Raw genomic sequence first — 12,879 nt, 5'->3', positions numbered from 1 at the left:
AACCATATGGAGAAAGGAGAGTGCGCCAATCCTTGCATGAACTTCCTTCACGTATGCACTAAATAAAAAGCAAAAATAAATCAATGCCCCACCTCTCCTTTGGTCGGCCCTAAGTAAGAGAAACTTAGGTATTTAGGATTCTATGGTTCTTATCCAATCTAGATCCAATTTGAGTCCAATTTGAACCTAATTCGAACTGGATTCGAACCAAACTCGAAGAGGCTGTCAGTCCTAATCTAATTAGGATTCTAATTCAAGTCTAACTTGAATTTTTAATCCAATCAAGTCTAATTAAATCAGATCTAATTTAAAATTAATTAGTACTTAAATTTAATCTCTCATAAATTTTTTAGATCATTGATCAGATCATTATCATCCCCAGAATTAAACTTGAACCTCATGTCCAGTGGTAGCTAGACATAGTCCACTGTTTAATCCTGTATAACCTCGAACTTAATTCTTAATTAAGCTAATCTATTTGTTCAATCAGATCACGTACTTTCAAATTGAATACATAGATAGTAGATTAATTCTTTCCTACTTTGCCTGACTGTGTGTGACTCCATAGGTTCGAATACTAAGCTGATAGCACAGAAACTATTTTTTATACTAATCAAAATTACCATCTAGTCATGATTCTCAATGTCCGGATAGGTCGAATGTTTGTAAGGCAACACTCAAGAACTTAGGAATATGGTTACCATATAATTCATCCCTTTGATCCTGAATGCTTAAGACGACCTAGGTTTTAACTGTCAACTCTGGATTAGTCATCCACATTGTATTTCAATCTTTTTCAAATCTTATGACCTATCATATGGATTGCCTTGATGAGATTTTACTCAATTAAAATATAATGATGCATCAACTCTTGAAATACGAAGGGATCAATTCTATCTGAAACTACACACAGACTTTGCAAGTACTTGACTGTACCCAGTAGCCTTCCGTTACTGCATTAAAAATGCAGGTAGTCTGGTACCAAAATACAATGAGTTATTTATAAGTCACTGTGATGATCTCAGGTCGGAGAAACATTTATGCCCATATTCTTCGCGAGCAGCCCTTGACAGCGAGCACTTCGCAGGTGAGTCACTTGTTCAATGACGATGTACTCCTACATCTCATCTGTATGTCATATTAGTATCTTCATACTTCTTAGTTAAGAAGACAATAATCTATATGATACACAATGATCTACACTCGATAAACGTCATCATTCTCTAATGATGTATCATTTAATCACGAATAATTTTAAGAACTATTCGATAAATCCTCTTTTCTCGATTGTTATATAGTTCTAAAGACTTCATCATAACATAAGAGTTCTAATAAAGAAGATGTATACCTCGTAATGAAAAATATCAAATAATTTTTATTAATTTATAATTTATATATAAATTATAAAGAGCACAATCGTCCAAATAATTGGCTTTAGGATACATTTCCTAACAGGCTTCGTCAGGGCTGGAGGGAGGGGGGTGCTAGGTGATAGGAGACAGTGGGGTATGATGCTGGAGGGCGTGGGGTGCAAGCACAGGGGCCGAAGGAGGGGGTGGGCCGCGGAGGGCATGGGGTGTGGGCATAGGAGCCGGGGGAGGGCAGAGGGAGTGGGGGAGGGGGGGTTGGTTTTGTGTTCATGCGGAGTGGCAGGGGGCACAGATAAGCAAATTTATTATTATATAAAATTTTTATTTTAATGATAAATATATTTATTAATTTTTAATGAAATATTATATTGTTAATGCATTAATATATTATTTTATCAATATAAATTTTATTTTATTAATATATTATTAATATATCACTTTTATTAATTTTAATACATTAATATCATATTACATAAATATCTTCTATTTCTAAATTACAAAAAGATCATCAACATAAATTTTCATAATAAAATAATATTATTAATACCTTATATTTCTAATTCTAATAATAATGATATTTTTTATTAATAAAATAATGATATTTTATTACTAATAAAATAATGATATTTTATTATGCACAAAATAATGATATTTTTTATTAATCAAATAATAATATTTTATTATTAAGCAAATAATAATATTTTATTATTAACCAAATAATAATATTTTATTATTAATTAATTAATTATATATTTTTTTTTTCATTTTTATCTTTCCTTCCTCCCATCCCCCCCCCCCCCGACGATCCTCTGCCTTCGTTCGCTAGTAGTTGATGCGCACCCACCCTCCCTTCGATGCGTCCCCCACGGCATCTCTGCCCAACCACCGCTCCTCCATGCCATCTCCCTGGGCACCACATCCATTTCTTCCAACTGCTATGGCCACTTCCCTCTCCCTTCATGAGGCCCAGGCCACCGCCGTCAGTGCCACACTCACTGTGGCGCCCCCACCGATCGTTCGTCTATGGCCCCCCATGCCCTCCTGCAGCTCCCTCGTACTGCACTGCCCTTCGGCCCCTGCACCCGCACCCCATGACCCCCATCGCCTAGCGCCCCCACCCCGTAGCCCTAGTGAAGCTTGCACCTACGCCCACTACTGCTTCGCACGAACACAAAATTATGCCCCCCCCAACACCGCAGCCCACCACTCGGTGCCCCCCCTTCCCTCCTCGGTCCCAGTGAAGCTCTTCTGTCCCTTGGTACGAAGTCAGGAATAAAAAGAAAAGAGATGCGTCCCTGGTAATGAAAAAAAAAAGAGAGGAATGAAACCGCATATTGAAGATGCAATTTTATTTCGAATAAAAACTGAAACCACATATTCAAAATATATGAATTCAGTTTTAAATTTAAAATTAAAATTAAATTTTAAATTTTTATTATGAGAGGCTACGTCACTTGAAATTGCATTTAAACGAGCAGTTTCAAATCCGAAATCGCATATTCGGCATGCGGTTTTGCCATGTCCATGCCACCTCAATCCAGGTGCCATATTTTCGGGAATAAAATGGAAAAGGAGGTAGATTTAGAAATAAGTATTAAAAAATAATATTTTTTAAAAAAAATCTGGACAAGTTGGAAAGGCCAAAAAAAAAAAAAAAAACTCAAAGAAAATCTCTCCATAAATTAATTCTCCTGCTACTATTGCTTAAATGGCCTGAACTTTCTCGATGATTGGTCCATCCTTTGCCACAAGAAGCACCTTCCAGCCTATACCACATTTTGGACAATGATCAAGAGGGTCAATAGAATTTTCGTAGACACCTAACTTCAGACCAAGTGGAGAACAAGTTGATCATCTGATTGGCTTGTAGTGCAAAATTCTGCTTTCTATTCAACACCTAAATGAGTCTTCTATTCTACAGCTCCTTGCTTGAAGTCTAAAATTACTGCAGCAGAATCTGCTGAAACCTTGGTGGCCTTTGGTCTTAGCTGAACTCATTTCTTTGCCAACCATAAGAAGTTGATAATCTTTGTTCTACACTCTATCTAAATCTAATTCACTGGCAATCAACCGTCACAGGGTAGATTGTGTAGACACTTTGATTTTCATTTCGTTCTTCACTCCTTTTATGCACATTTTGACGCCAAATTCTAAATACTGTTGATTCAGCAAAATTGCCGAACGGATGGCATGTCAATACACACACTCACACACGTGTATGTATGTATATATGTATATATTTGTATGTATATTTGCATGCATACATGCATATATGTATATGTGTGTGTATGTATAGTATATCATGTGTTATGCAGATACAACATATAACGGTGACTGCATCAACTACTATAGTTGGTACATTCTAGATCTATTACCAATAAAATTAGAATTTGTATAGTTACCAAAATAGTTAGGAGAGTTTTGCTAAAGTACTTCTTTATAATATTTTATTATAAAAAATATTTAATATATTTTATATTATTATTTTTATATATATTATTTTTTTAAAAAAATAATATTTTATTATTTTTTCTTTCTTGTTCCTCCTTTTACTCGAGTTTCTCCGCGCTCGCCACCCCCTCCCCCCACTCCCCCTCGGCGCCACTCGTGCCTCCTCCGTCCCCTCCTCGGCCTGCCCACGCCTCCTCCGCCCTTGTGCCCCCCTCCAGCGCCAACAGTTCCCCCACCACACTCTCCCCCAGCTCCGATGGCTTCCCCTCCCCACCCCCCTGCCCACGGGTGCTGGCGGTTCTCACCCCTCCCTAGCCTCTCTCTTCGGTGCTCGTAGCTTTTGTGTCACCCCAACACCCCCGTCCCCCGACCCCCCCAACCCCCACCCCGAACCCCTCTCTCCGATACCCGCAGTTCCCCATGCTTCTGTGGGCCCCCCACCTCGTGAGAGTCCACGATTCTCCCTGACCAATAGCGTCTTTATGCTACGACAACCCCACCCACCGAACCTCTACTTTCATGGCCCACGATGAAGACTTTTTGAAAAAAAATAAATTTAATTATGACATGAATTAACTATAATCTTTGAAATATTTATCACACTAACTATACACATGAGTACTTTAACTAATTGAAATCCGAATGGTCAATATTTAATCCAACGATCAGAAATAGATAAATAATAAAAAAAATTAAAATATTTTTTGAGTACTATAGCAAAATCCTAATTAGGAAGTAATGCTAGTGACCTAGGTCCAAGTGCTACTCTCATCAACATGCCAAACGTGTTATATTTGCTTTACTACCAAAAAAAAAAAAAAAACTTGTTATATGTGCTTTACAACAACCATCGAATGTTAGAATTATATCAAGACCGGTAGTATTGAATCATAATGATTGACTACTTATTAATATGGAAAAAAATTTATTAATATAAAATAAATGATCTTTTTTAAAGGAGCTACTAATCAAACTTGAAATAGTTGCCCACTCTTCCAAGGAAAGATAGAGATTCTAAATAGTCGGTTGCTCAACCAATTGTTTCAGTTTATTCAAAATAAAACTACACTTCCTAGAAGGTGAAGTAAAATTACTCTGAATTAAACGTATTAAGATATTTTGCTTGAAATTAGATCATTTATTTTGGATCGAATTTTTTTGCCAACCAAACAAATTCTGAAAATCCAAATCTCCACTGTAGAAATTCTTTTTGTACGATGAGTAACCTTCTCCCTTAAAAATGCAATCGAATCACCTGCAAACGAATCAAACATACAAACAGATAAAATAAAAAAATATATATATATTATCTACAATATATGCATCATGTGATCATGCACGCAGCCAATCACGATCGTTAGCTTAGTGCATCACTATTGGAGCTAGCAATTATGATCGGCTGTGTGCGCAGCTATGCTAGTTCGTACGGTGCAATAATTTGTTGGTAAAGCAGCTTCGCTGTTCGTTGTTTTTTACCAAGAAAAAAAAAAAAAGGGTGCGTTGTTAAAAGCGGAACCTTAGGTGGCAGTTGATGATTCGCCCACAGGACGGTTGCTGTTGATAACAGAACAACTCATCCAGGTGGTAGGGGATGTCAATTGACGGTCGAACCGTCACCACGTGGTTGGTGACGTTGTTGGGGCATCAAATGTTCGACGTGGGAATGGTGACGTTACACTGCTGAGGTGCGAGTCAAAAAGATCCAGCGGAAAATGATGCGAACAAAATCTACGCTTGCGTATGGAATCTTGGCGTTTCAAATGCTCGCCAGTGGTGACGTGACAAGCATTAAAAAGGGCAAAAAAAAATTCCCTACGCTCGTGGAAATTATTAAAAAAACAAATAATATAAAAATTAGATAGTTAATATTACATAACTTAAATAAGTTGTGAGGACATGATAGAATCCACTAAGTTTCCTTTTGAAAAAAATGGTGGGAAAAAGATAATTAGCCTTTTAGTCAGCATGAAAGCTATGTGGACAATTCTCTTTGATGGGAAAAAGGAATGCTTGAGTTTCGTAGTTAAAATAATATATGTTTCTCTTATCTTTTAAGTTACAATATTATATTATTTTCTGTGAACCAAGGTGATGTCACGAGCTCATCCTGTCCAATGAAGGACGAATTCATCAAATATTTTGCGTTAGCTAGCACCATGTTCATGCAACTTCAAACAGTAATTAATGAACGGATATCGATGCGTGGTGTGGTTGATTCAATTATTAATTTCTTTGGCATTTATTTGAGCAGTGGTGTCACTGTAGTTTAAGAGGGCATCTTTGTACATATTATTAAATGGTTTTAATGCAACATGACAAAGTGTTGATGAGTCATGGATGTTGGTCAAAATCTACCCGCTAGTGATCAAATGAAATTTCCGTGAAGTGACCTGTGGGTTCCACCTTTTGTTCAGAAAGAAGACGAGTGGAGAAATTTCTACGAATCTATCAAAGATGTTATCCAAAACATGTGAGGAGCGTGTTCCGCAAAATAAACAAACAAATGAATAAAATAATATTTTCTAAGATTATCAATACATTTAAATTAAATTTTATTTTTTAATGGATTTTTTTCTCTCTCTCTCTCTTTGGTTGGATCCTCTGGTTGGCGAGAAAAGGCCATGTGAAAGGGAAAGTGGACCAAACGGAAGAAAGCTTCGAGGCAAGTGGCACGTGGCAGTAGAATCGTTGGTTTGGATCCATCTTAACATGCAAGGCATGTCCGCATGGGACAACGAGATAAAAATACGTGTAGCCATAATATAGTATATATATTCTTATCATTATTGTCATTTTGTTGCCATCATGATCATTACTATTTGTTCTTAGTTAGAGTGGCATCAACGGCCATAGATATTGCATGATTTCAATGTAGGACATTAGTTGGATTGTGGCTGATTTGACCATGCACATCAAGATGGAATTTAGTTTGGATACTTGATAATTTTGTTAAATTGATTCAATAAGACAATGTGATGTCTTTTTACATAATTGTGATTAGATTATCTGACCTAAGGACCTATGGATAACAGAGCTAAAGTCAATATTTTAGTGCCATACACAGTGGGTCGATGAAAAATTAGCGATCAAAATATCAACTTTTTCCTAGTAATTCAGGAAAAAAAATGAGTTCAATAATTTTTTGGAAGATTTGAGGGAGACAAAGCATTTTCCATTACGAGTTATTATGATTTTGAAAAACATTAACAATAAATCAGATTTTTGCGTGACTCATTGGGCATGTTTTGAATTGATAATATGTATATATGCTGTTGGTTTTGGCGCCTGTTTGTCAAGCTCATCCGTGTTGTTATAATTTTTTTTGTTGGAGGGCAAGAATAGGATGTTATGGCAGAGAAATGTAGGAAATATGCTATACAACAAGAGGTTAGTCCTTTGTAAATACCTTTAACACCTCAAATCATCAAGTTAGAAATTGAATAAAATTTTTTTAGTATAACTATTAGAGACTGAGACATTCATGATCAACTAGCTAGCATTGTCATTTAGGCGGCTTCAATGATCCTTAGACTTTGTTTAGATGAGCTCTGAACTATATATGATGATCCAATGACAATTTTTTATAGAAAATGATGATTAAAAATTAGTAAATCTGTGAAAACAAATGCACTAACCGTCCTCGCACAAAGAAAAATATTTAGTGTATTTTGACGTATGACATTTTAGATATTGGCCTAGCAAAATTAGGTGTTGATCAGTTGTGAAGTCTAAAGAACAATTAGGTCTTCTTTCAATTGAATAACTTGCTAGAATAGTTTTAATCTTCCAAATCCTGGGGAACATGGAATCCAATCTCAGATCATTTAACACAACTATCAAAGATTTTACCAGCTTGATAAGCAGGGACGTTGAAGGATCCTACTTTAAAACATGTGCAATTCAGATGGATTAGCAACATATGATGCTTACGCAATCGAATCTTGGTTCCATATAACATTTTTGGCAGGATTATGTCCAATAACCCTCTTTCCAAGTTGGATCCCACGTAGCTGGCCCAAGGAATCATCAGATTTCTCAAATCAGCTAATAGCGTGCCCTTAAGGCATCTAATTATGGCATGCAGAACCTTCCCTCTTAAGCCTTGTGATTGGACTTCGACTCATCCACTTCCAAATATTCTATCAGTTTAAATGTTTATAGCTGTCTAAATTACAATTATATTTTTGCATATTATTTAGTTTTTGTTACAAGTTAGTGGTCATTCTCTCTTAGTTAACTTGGATACATAGCTTTTCCTAATATACTATCACATTTGTGGTTTAAAGACTGAAATTCTGCTCTTACCCAAAAAAATGAAGTTTCAAGTACACATATGGATGCACCAACTTAGTAAAATTTTCCCCTTTATTCATTATCCTGGTATGTCAATACTGTTTCACAAGAGAACAAGATGGTAAGGTCCCTATTTCAGCTAAGAGCTTAGAAGATCAACTCCTTACCATCGAACTCAATTAATTCCATTGGTTCCATCATCATGTAATCCACATCCGACCGATGTGAGATCCACATCGGGCAAGCATTGGAACAGATATCATCAAAGCTAGACAAGATTGTTCCTGCCGTCTCCATGTATGCTTGTGATGCCACATTTAGTGACATGTGTTGGTTCGATGAAGAACTAGTATCATGTTGCCAATTGGGCATTCTTCCATCACAGTCTTGTATGATGGTGGGCAAGGAAGTGAGGAAAGCAGGCTGTTCGTTGATTATTCCACCAGCACTTGAATCAAAGCAAAGAGAGAATGGCTCACTTTGACATGGATCCACCACAAAATGGGGAGCCATGAACGTAGAGCTGCAAGTATGTTTATTGGTGTAGGTGACCAAGAAGGAGGGAGGGTCACCGAAGTCCTTTTGCTGCACCTGTTTTGTTGCCTGGCACCCTTGCTCAGCTTTGTAAGTACACCTATAGTAGCACCTGCAATATACGTGCATGTAATTAGGAACAAATAGTAACCAGCATATACTATGTTTGCAAAGAATAGTTCTTTTCTTTTCCCAAAACCGGAAATATTTTTTCAAATTGTCATTTTTCTTATGTCAGTCCTCATTTCTGAGGAATGATTGGTGGATTCTTTTTTCTTTTTTTTTTTTTTTTTTTTGAGGAAAATGCTTGCTAGATAATTTAAAACTAATGTCTCCAATGTTGTGTGGCATCTAGTTTTGAAATTAAGCGTTATATCTTATGGCGCATTATATAGCTTGGGTCATTTGGCCCGAGTTCAACAACAGATGGTGGCAAGCCTACGTACCATACTTTTTCTTCTTCTTCTTCTTTTGGGGGAAAAAAAATCGACTCATTTGGCCTAAAAACAAGTGGGAAAAACCATGTCGGATATATAACTCATATAGGTCTCTCATTTGGTGATTCCTGTCAAAATTAATGGATCATGGATCTTTTTTACCTCCTTCGTTTGAGAGGAAGTTTTTGATTTGAATCTTGAAATTGCTTCTCAAAAATATGTTTTTATTTTTTTATTTTTCTAATTATATATACATCGGAGTGCTGCCATCTCGAGTCAAATTAAAGGATCTCCTCGATAAGAGGAAGGATGCCATAGAATTTTAAGAAGTGTTTGTGTGGCCTTTCTTGCTAGCTAACATGTAGGCCTTTAAAATATGCTAAGCATAGTAAGACCCTCAGCTAGTTAATGTTATTATTTGATCTTGAAGATATTATTAATCAAGAGATTGATCTCGATCGAAGTCCTACCTTCAATATTATTTATAATTAATTTATGATCTAAATAAACTGGTGTAGGCTATCTTCCATTTGAATTAACATAAGAAGGCCACATCATTATCATGAGTTTTTTTTTTAGTCTCTCTTAGTTTACTGTGCTTTTGTTTTTATAGGCAGTTCAGGATTTTTTTTTTTTTTTTTCAAAAAAGAGATCAAGTTTGGTATGGTCGAGCATTACTGCATTCAACGTGACAAAAGTCGTGAGCATTGTCGTCTAGTGCACGACCCAAACATGAACAGAGGCAAGTGGTATTGCACAATTTACGGTAGGTGGCTTTAAACTACTTGTCAAAATATAAGTGCAAGGTTCCTTCACGGTGGTAGTAACGTGATAGGTACATCAGGTGTTTTACTTTCAGCGTTACAAATAAGAGCGAGGTCACAGCAATACACGCAAAAAGGGCAAAAGATTCCTCACCATATATATATATATATATATATCTCGATCACTTGATATTTTAATTCTTAAAGGATAAAGCCATTGTTAATGTAACATGAACGTTGTTATCACATGTGAGAAAAATTCCCATTTCTTGGATCCCCACTTAATTACTTCCTTGGATAAATCCTAAAATGGTGTTTCCATAATAATTCAGCAGGTGTATATCTAACAAACCTTGGAAACTTGGAGCTACTGATCATCTTTTCCCCATATTTTCTCCATTGATGGCCATCGTCATATGGTATCGATGTAACTATTGTCCATGTATGCCGGTCCCTCCTGTCGAAAAAATAAAAGGGAAAAATAAAGCACTATAAGGCACCAGCCATAAGGCCTCATTTAATGTTGTAGCCAAAAGAAAAAAAAATCTAGAGTGGGATTTCTTTTCTTTTTAAAGGGGAAATAAAAGCTTAGAATTTGTATAAATTTGCATAAGAGGAAAAATCCATAACCATAATAATGTAGAATATATTGGCTCATTTAGCTACCAGATATATAATCAAAATAATCTTCAAAAACTTACCTTTTACCTTGACCTCTTTGATCGCCACCAAGTGCAGCTGCATCACCGGAACCTATGCCCGACCTGGTAGCCACCAGGTCCTGGTGGCCAACCTCTGTCTTGCTGCGCTTCAAGATGGAGAGGGCCATGTTTAAGGATTGCAAGTTCTCCTCAAAGAGGAATCCAGCCAATTCTGACCGGGTATCGCCAAAGAAGAGCCTGAAGCCGACTTGTTAGCTCATATCCTGGAGCAGCCTCTTGGATATAAACGGTGTTTACTTCATCAATGGAAATGCTTTTGTATCTGCTACAATCTCTTGGTTTGTGATGTTGGTGATGGTGTAGAGGAGGGGGTGGTCTTGCACACAGGATGGGGTGGACTTTGGAGGAATGCATTCCGCTGTGTGGTCTCTCTATTTATACACGAATAGCTTAGAGGTATATCATCTAAAAGGATAAAACAATACATTAGGGATAGATCGGGTTAGAAAGAAGGTGCTTAGAAGCTCCATTGCAAGGCAATTATTTATTGCTTTACGCGGAAATGGAGAAAAAGAACAGAAAAACCTCGTGGCTTTTGCCTTCGTGACGAGTTATAGAAATTTTATATTCAAAGAATATGGCATGTGACAGTTATTTTATTGGATGATTTTGTTCTTTTTCTTTAAAAAAAATAGTTTCCTCCAACCAAAAGTTACTTCTTTTAAAATAATCTAGAAATTTAATTACTGTTTCATTATTAGCATGTACCACTAGCAAAAACATGAACCTTGGCAATAATGTTCTTGCTATATTTTTCCTTTTTTTAAAAAAAAAGGGATAATGGAAGCTAATAAATAGTGCAACATTTTACAATAGCAGAGCAGCGGAAAGCTTGCTCTCAATTTTCTGCCAAATGCTGCAGCTCGGAAGTGTTTCGCATGCTACAGTGCATTTTAAAATTTTTTGTGATAAATATTTCATGATTTTTAGTTTCTAGATTGTTGTTTCGAAGGTTTTATATGTGGTAATGATGCTTAGGCTAATATTTGTGGATTGTTTTCAATAACACTACCTCTTTTGAATGAGCATGATGAAATGCTCTTTCCTTTGTACACAACCTCTGATATTAATTAATAGGAGGAAGCTTCTTTCTCCACCCACTTTCTTTTTTTTTTTTTTTTAAAAGCATGAGTGAAATGATATCCATGTCTCTACCTAGTTTCCTGCCCCATTTATTAGAATTGAACAAGCCTTTTTAAAAAAAAAAATACATATGCATGTACCATGTGTGCGATGTTCTGATTTTTTTTTTATTATTTTTTTTAACAAGATGACCGCTTCTTGTTACTTTGACTTTCCTATTGCACGTTGCCCTCTTTCCTTATTCTAAACAACAATAACAACAACAATAATAATAATAATAAAATAACGATAATAAAAATCTTGGCTCTGCAATCATCAATCAATTTTCTAGAGCAGAAAAGTTTCATTCCATGTTAAGAGTTAAATACGGAGGTTGTATGCTCGAATATAAGAAATAAATTTGAGGATATGACTTCAATAGTCTTTGCTACACATAAGTCCTTAATTTCTCTGCTACAATTAGGTTGCTCAAAACCTTGTGCAACATTTAGCATGTGACACTTGCATTAATTTTCTACACATCTGAGAATCTTCTCAAACTTTAAAAATAACAATAATATGTATGGTTCCATCTTTTAACTCATAGTATACATATTAAGTGGGCCTACCATCTCAATTGCAGACTGGGTCTGTGGTGACCCCCCATGGTGCTCTGCCCTCATTTGAATATCCTCTTCCGAGCGAAATCCTTGAATCCACCACCCTCCTTTCCGCTCCCTGACCACTGCTATGTTTAAAACTGTAACTAGATACAAAGAGAAAAAAATAACATCTCAGGTGAACATCGTGCTCATAGAGGAGGAGTTGGAGGTGGCTCGGATGCTCAAAATTTCTAAGCTCATCCTTGACATCGATCCCTGCTGCCTCCCCAACTTCCCAATTGCGACGCCTACCGTCGTCGATCCACCCTCGATGACCACAACCCCCTTTTTCCCTCAAGAAATTATTCTTTAGACTACATCCATCGGCTCTATTATAAATCCAACCTATAGTGGACTCCTCCCAACTATATTACTATCCTTTCCACAGACCACTTGTCACGTCTCTGATCTGAGACTATGAATCGAGGATCATGATAACCACCGCATACTCATAGAAAACTCTTCCCATAAATATCAAGGCATCTTATCATGCTATCCTAAAATAACAGTGGAATAATTAGTCAATAATTTAGATCCAAAACATAATGATCTAAATTTCTTTTTTAATATCTCAATAAATTCAA

At 36.4% G+C, this 12,879-nt stretch overlaps 1 protein-coding gene across 1 annotated transcript; it reads right to left on the bottom strand.

Annotated features, from left to right (window-relative positions):
• Window positions 1-8,052: 8,052 nt before the first annotated feature.
• LOC105052410 (uncharacterized) lies at window positions 8,053-10,930 on the bottom strand. Its single transcript, XM_010933208.4, has 3 exons — window positions 10,551-10,930; window positions 10,202-10,306; window positions 8,053-8,760 (listed from the first exon to the last, which is right to left on the bottom strand). The coding sequence occupies exons 1-3, from the start codon at window positions 10,676-10,678 to the stop codon at window positions 8,262-8,264; spliced, it is 732 nt and encodes a 243-aa protein (XP_010931510.1). The 5' UTR covers window positions 10,679-10,930; the 3' UTR covers window positions 8,053-8,261.
• Between the last annotated feature and the right edge of the window lie 1,949 nt (window positions 10,931-12,879).

Source organism: Elaeis guineensis, chromosome 10 (assembly GCF_000442705.2).
Source record: "Elaeis guineensis isolate ETL-2024a chromosome 10, EG11, whole genome shotgun sequence".
NCBI classification, from domain to species: domain Eukaryota; kingdom Viridiplantae; phylum Streptophyta; class Magnoliopsida; order Arecales; family Arecaceae; genus Elaeis; species Elaeis guineensis.
The sequence above is the reverse complement of the archived record's forward strand: the minus strand, read 5'-3'. Positions and strand labels throughout refer to the sequence as shown.

Excerpts from the sequence above, each read along its gene's own strand:
- LOC105052410 (XM_010933208.4), bottom strand. The coding sequence starts at position 10,678 with ATGGCCCTCTCCATCTTGAAGCGCAGCAAGACAGAGGTTGGCCACCAG. Across the intron at positions 10,307-10,550 it reads CAAAGAGGTCAAGGTAAAAG|GAGGGACCGGCATACATGGA; the intron begins GTAAGTTTTTGA and ends TTTTTTCGACAG. Across the intron at positions 8,761-10,201 it reads AGTAGCTCCAAGTTTCCAAG|GTGCTACTATAGGTGTACTT; the intron begins GTTTGTTAGATA and ends CGTATATTGCAG.